The sequence below is a fragment of the Lactuca saligna genome, chromosome 1 (genome assembly GCF_052625555.1).
Source record: "Lactuca saligna cultivar CGN05327 chromosome 1, ASM5262555v1, whole genome shotgun sequence".
Lineage (NCBI taxonomy): Eukaryota > Viridiplantae > Streptophyta > Magnoliopsida > Asterales > Asteraceae > Lactuca > Lactuca saligna.
Window position 1 is genome coordinate 43,277,705 of NC_136417.1, and position 6,796 is coordinate 43,284,500.

The 6,796-nt window shown below is 35.3% G+C and overlaps 2 protein-coding genes across 2 annotated transcripts; one reads left to right on the forward strand and one right to left on the reverse strand.

Moving 5' to 3' along the window:
* The first annotated feature begins 1,167 nt into the window (after window positions 1–1,167).
* Window positions 1,168–1,742, forward strand: LOC145005474 (uncharacterized). The gene is made up of 2 exons (XM_078964560.1): window positions 1,168–1,494; window positions 1,581–1,742. The coding sequence occupies exons 1-2, from the start codon at window positions 1,168–1,170 to the stop codon at window positions 1,740–1,742; spliced, it is 489 nt and encodes a 162-aa protein (XP_078820686.1).
* Window positions 1,743–3,807: 2,065 nt separating this feature from the next.
* LOC144997673 (uncharacterized) lies at window positions 3,808–6,221 on the reverse strand. The gene is made up of 2 exons (XM_078957552.1): window positions 4,901–6,221; window positions 3,808–4,096 (listed from the first exon to the last, which is right to left on the reverse strand). The coding sequence occupies exons 1-2, from the start codon at window positions 6,195–6,197 to the stop codon at window positions 3,855–3,857; spliced, it is 1,539 nt and encodes a 512-aa protein (XP_078813678.1). The 5' UTR covers window positions 6,198–6,221; the 3' UTR covers window positions 3,808–3,854.
* Window positions 6,222–6,796: the final 575 nt, after the last annotated feature.

Below are 6,796 nucleotides of genomic sequence, written 5' to 3' on the forward strand. Positions count from 1 at the left end.
AAGCAACTAATTTCAGTTAGACAAAATTTCACGATTGGTCCCTGTGGTTTACACAATATCGCACTTTGAGGACTTTCTAGCAAAAAGTCACGCGAATGGTCCTTAAGGTTTCATTTAATTGCGCGATTGGTCCTTGACCCTTACCCCGTCATTTTTGAGCCGTTAGTGAAGGGGTAAATTTGTCTTTTCATCTTGCAGTCACTCTAATAATCGATCATTATGCACATATACGCATTAGCTCTGTAATTAAGTACAAAGATCATCTTCCTCCTTCCTCAGCTACCCATTACCCTTTCGCATTCATCTTCGTCTTCTCGAACAGAACACAAGGCAGAGGATCATCTGTCGATTGAAAACGATAATGGTGTTAACGTTATGGTCACTTCGTTCCAAACACACTAAAGCATCAAATTATGATTTGGAAAGGATATACCGTAAGTGACTTAGTGATCTTTGATTTTCTCGATTTGATATTATGCCCAAAATGTTGAAATTTTTTTTGTTATTCTTTATTTCAGATGGAACAAGCAACTATTTCACTCTGAAAATCCATCATGGTGGGATATTCACGAAAAGCCCTGGGAGAAGGTACGTAGATGGAACAATAGACTATGTTGACTTCGTAGATATTGACGTATTCTCTGTGCATGAGTTGGATACAATGGTTCGAGAAATAGGGTACGTAGAAGGGCAAACTTTGTATTATCATTTTCTTATTCCAGAAGTCGAGTTGGACTTTGGTCTGTTACCTCTAGGAAATGATGGGGATGTGCATGTATTGTCAAATTATGTGGAAAAAAATAACCTTTTAAGTATCTACATAGAGCATGGGCACACAAGGGTTAACAGTTATTTTTTGTCCCCCACCAAGGTTATTATTGAGGAGTTGGTTACTGATGTATCCCCTGAACTAGATAGGAACCAAAAGAAGGGAAAAGTTGTTGGGTCTTCTAGGGAAAAATTAGATGAGGGTTCTATTTAATGGAGCTATTTAACTCCAAGCTAGATGAGGCAAGGGACAAGCCTATAATCACTTGTTTGGAATATATTAGAGAATACCTCACAAAGAGAATAGTAAATGTTCATAAGGTGCTAGATAAATGCAAAGGTTCTCTAAGTACAACTGCAACAACAATCTTAGAAAACAATAAGACAGAGGCAAGTAAGATGAGGGTTCTATTTAATGGAGCTGATAAATATCAAGTGACTGGTTTATGGATGGAGCAGTATGTTGTGAATTTGAAAGAGAGGAGTTGCACTTGCAGGAAATGGGACATTACAGGTATTCCATGCCAGCATGCTATTGCTGCAATGTATGATAAGATGCAGAATGGGTCAGAATGTGGAGATCCTGAGGCTTGGGTGAGCAAATGTTACTGGCTCAGTACATGGAATGCTATGTACCAACACACAATTGACCCAATAAATGGAAGGAGCATGTGGCCTAGATCTGATTGTCCAACAACCCTTCTCCCACCCAAACATCACAAACAGGTTTGTTGTCATACATGTTTTGTTTAATTTAATTTGAAACTATTTAATAAACTTGTTAATATGTAACCATATGAATTTGTTTATAGGTTGGTAGGCCACAGAAAAAAAGGAAGAGGGCAGTTGATGAGCCAACTCAAAGTACCAAGTTAAGTAGGAAACACTTGACAGTCACTTGTAGCAAATGCCACAACAAAGGTCACAATGCTAGGACTTGCAAGGGGCAGGGAGGTCCTAGTGAAGCTGGATAGGGGGGTGGACAAAAGAAGGGAAAACATGTTGTAGCTTAGTTTGTATTTCTAAGTAATCTTTTGCTATTATGTCTAATTAAAGTTAGAACATGTTTACTAAGTTTGGTTATGGTATGTCAGTCAAAACAACTACTTTTGATAGGTCTTTTGGGTATTCTATGTTTGTAACATGATATTACACTTACATGCATTATGGTTAATGGTAATGCTACTTTGGTAATTAGTTTTTTGGCTATGTTACTGCACTTTAATAATCAACATTACACTTACATGCAATCAAATTGACAATTTCCTTCCTTGCTAATATAATATCCATCACATTAAAACTAAACATCAAACTTACATTACATATTATATCTGTTACATTTTCTTGTCCCAACATTACATACAATCATAGGGAAAATCCTTCAAAAGCTATGACAAAATGGGACCAAAAGACAGATTCCAAGTTATAGATTCCCCCCCCCCCCCCCCCCCCCCCCCCCCCAATGCTTCTTGATTTTTTACTTGAAAAGGTAACACACCATGAAAAACAACCAACTCAGACAAAGTAGCCATTTCACCATCATCAATCTTGCTTCGAGATTGTTTCTTCCACGCAACAACCCTGGAATCACAACAGTTGACCTAGGGCACATGGGAGGGTCGAACCATCCAAAAAAGCTGCATGTTCCTCCTAACCTTGAGCATGACCAAAATCGACGACCTGGGTTCAAGTCAGTCCACGATGTCACCAAAATCGCCGGCCTTCCACAGTGGCATATCACCATCTTCTTCAATTTTGGAATAGAATGTGAGCAGGGAGGGAAGAACAGAGGCAAGGAACGAGAAGTAGAAGGATACAAAGGCGGAACTTAAATTATATACTCTGATGCACAACAAGATGAAAAGACAAATTTACCCCTTCACTAACGGCTCAAAAATGACGGGGTAAGGGTCAAGGACCAATCGCGCAATTAAATGAAACCTTAAGGACCATTTGCGTGACTTTTTGCTAGAAAGTCCTCAAAGTGCGATATTGTGTAAACCACAGGGACCAATCGTGAAATTTTGTCTTTCAGTTATTTTAAGTTGATCCTATCAGTTATGTAACTTTTTTTTTTTAAAAATTATCGTTTTAATTGGTGTTTCTTTTTAGGCTTGTTATCAGTAATCAAACAAGTAATGGGGAATGGGGATGTGAAAGAAGTAACCAATTTTAAGCCCAAAAAGTTTACGTTTTCCTCTGTTTTAATGTATATATACACTGTAGTTTATTAAGTCGGTATGAGAATGTGTTGGATCAAATACTATTCCAGGTTTTGGCCCTAGATCAAGCTTTTATCATCTTTTATATAATCAATGTGCATGAGAAAGAACTGGCTCATGAGGAATTGATAGAAAAACAGAAACTGTTAGTTGTAGAAATGGAGAAATTAAGAGGCCAAAATGTAAAAGTCAAAGTTACAAAAATATAAAGAAAAAGGAAAAAAGATTTGGGGAAACAGTTGACTGTGCACAAGTAGAGGCTAGGAAAATGAGAAAGGGTTTTGCAATGTTACTGATGTTTTCATGTAAAATGAGAAAGGGTTTTGGTTAATGTAATGTTAATCGTGCTTTTTCTAATGATGTTTTGTATTAGTTATGATAAATTGGTTAATTTGTTGGTGTTATTTGTAATGGTTGCAATGTCATCAATCAATGTAAATGTCCAAATGTCATTACTTGTTTTGTCACATGTTACAGCATACATTAGCAAAAGCTTGTTCAAAAGGCTGCTATTAAACAATGAAGCAATAAGATCTTATCAAGATAGCATATATTAAGAGGCTGCTATGAAATTAAATAGCATAATAAATTAAGAACTTACCAAAATAGAATACATTAAGAGGCTGCTATCAAATCATGAAACATCAACTTATCAAAATACCAAAATTTATCTTGCATGTTAAAGCTCGATAAGCTTATAAATTTACCAAACATATAGTCTACAAAAAGCATATGAAAATAACATAAAAAAGTACTACTAAAGATTTAAACATCTTAACATGCAAAATAAAATGTCACTAGGTACACCTAGGCTTCATCTAATTGGACATGCTTGTCCAAGCTGCTACCTCCACAATCTTTATCCTAAACTGCCTTCCTAATCTTCATCTTTACCAGATTCCTAAACTCCTTCAGAACCACATCATGATGAGTATTGAGACTAGTCAACTTACGTAGTGCAAGAGTTTGTTGCGTAGTACGTAATTGTCCAACATTACCCACTTCAGCTTGACCCATAGCATCTTGAATCACTCCATCATGAATACCTTCAGTTTGAACCCCTTCATCTTGACCCACGTTTGCTTGGATCCCTTGACCTTGAAACCCTACAATAGTTTTTTTTGTCAAAATTGTCATTTTTACCTTTTTGGTCAATTTGACCATTTTGTCACTAAAGTCATCTGGACCACTAATATAAGAACATCTTGAACACTACAACATTTTTTTTTTGTCAAAATGACCATTTTGGTGTTTTTGGTCATCTGTACCAAATTTAATTAGCCTTTAATAAATCAAATTTAAAGATAATTAATCTGTAAAGATATCAAACTTATACTATATATGATTAGTATTATATAGGGTTTACATTAATATGTGGGAGTTACATAAGCCTAAGGCCATCTCCAATGGATTAAATCTATGGAGAGTTGTATGAAATGCCAAGTAGGAAAAAGAATATATATATATATATATATATATATATATATATATATATATATATATATATATATATATATATATTCATTTAAATTCTTAAAAAATTCATAAATTTCCATTACAAATCCATTGAACCATTGCATGGTCATTCAACTCTACACTCTCGCTCCTTTTTATTATATTCATATTTATTTTATTAAACCCTCATACAACTCCTATTGTGGATGGCCTAATAAGTTAGAAAAAAATGAATGAAGAAGAAAGTAAAATAAAATAATTTTACTTGGTTCTAGGCTTATAAAAGAAAAACAAATATGTTGTGATGTAATAATTTTGCATGTGTTCGAGTTAGAAAGAAAAAAGAGAACACTTGCACAATTATAACAGCAATTGGTAAAAATATGATATTTCTATATCATATACATACACAAATATACATACATACATACATCTTATTGGTTAATTTGTAGTACCTGCTTGTGCCTGTAATACAAGAGGCTTGATTTTCCTGTTTTTCATCTCTTCTAGCAACCACATTGCATCATCCATTTTCCCTAGTTTACATGCAGCATCAATCGCAATATTAAACGAGACCCCATCAACAAAAAACATTGATTGCTGAGTAAAATGCTTGAATAAGCATAGAGCTTCATCAGGCATGTCCAAAGCGCACAAGTATTGAATCATCCGCCTGACAAACTTATGATCGGTTTTAATACCTCTTGATTCCATTTCCTTACAAAGATCCAATGCCTTATCAATGTCCCCTTTCTGACAATACCCTCGAATTAAGTTGCCATAACACAACGCATCAGGGACAACTCCTCTAAGCTTCATGTCAAGAAACACATCTTCTGCATCTTGTAGCTTCGACTCTTTTAGAAAACCTAGAATGACACAAGAATATGCTAAAACATCAACTGGCTTATTTGACTTCCTCAAATTCTTTACTAACTGAAAAGCTAAATCAGTTTTCCCTTTGCGGCAAAGCCCATTAATATACATACTATAAATCAAAGCATTAGGTTCAACTCCAGCCTCTTTCATTTCTTCAATCACGTTCCAAGCTTCTTTCAAACAACCATTCCTACAAATATCTTTCATCAGCATCGCATATGTAAGCACATCCGGAATCATCCCATTCCTCATCAGTTCTCTGAAAACCGACACTATCATCTCCTCTTTGTCCTGTTTAATTAACTCCCACATTACAAAATTACTAGTTCGTGTTGACACAACAAGTCCTCCCTTACTTTTCATCTCAGACAAGGTGTGTATGGCCTCCTCAAACTTTCCAGCACTTGCATACACCTCAACCAACCCGTCAACAGCTTTTATCAACTTTTCCTCCATCAATGCGTCAAACAGATCATCAGAAATTTCAAAAGTAACAACTTCCCAATTTGTATTATCAATAACATCATTAATTAAGTTATCTGACGTTGCATCCATACCCCAATCCCAATGACACAACAATCGGACAACTGCCATGTAAGTTTCTAAATCATGTTTAAAACCAGACTCTTTCAGTTGACGTATAAATAACAACGCACTGCTCCGTTCTCTTTTCAACTGGTCATACGTTTCAATAGCCTTAAACTTACCAAGTTTTTCAAGCGGATGACATAACACATTGGTATCCGAAGATGAGTCTAACACGTCGGAGTATGCTGCATATGCAAGCGATCTAACGGATGTCCAACGTAGACTCCAGGAACGTTTTACCAGATAATTACAGCAAGAAGTCAACCGAGTAAAAGGAGGCGACATAGCGTTTGAGGTTAGTTTTTAGGGTTTAGGGTTTGGAACAAGGAAACGGAACACTGATAAATGGAAATCTTCGTTTCGTTATAAAACGATTGATCTCCAAATAGATCGGAGGAGGGAAACAAAAAACACCGATAAGATTAGGTAAACTACAGAAATTGTCCCGCAGTTCTATAAAATATGGCACGAGCACTCTTTATCGTTTTATTATCTTGCAGACCACTAACTTCCATAGTTTTTGTTAAGTTTGCTATAGAAAGCTTTTAATTTTCTATATAAAATCATGACAAATATCTTAAAATTTTATTAATTTTATGAAAATATGATACTTGCTAACATTTCAAATACATAGAAAGATAAATAAAAAGAATATACGCAGGAGGTTATTTAATTTTTTTTTTCCGTTTTCTTATCGTTGATATTGTTGTTATTCATTCACACATTTATTTTCCACCTTTCCTCATTCCCTCTCTCTTCCTAAATAACAACCACATTTTTTTCTCTTATATTAAACACCAATACACACTATTTAAGGCAAAAGATTCGTCTTCTCCGTTGTGCTACACTACAACAATCGGACCGAGACGCCAAATTTAGACCCT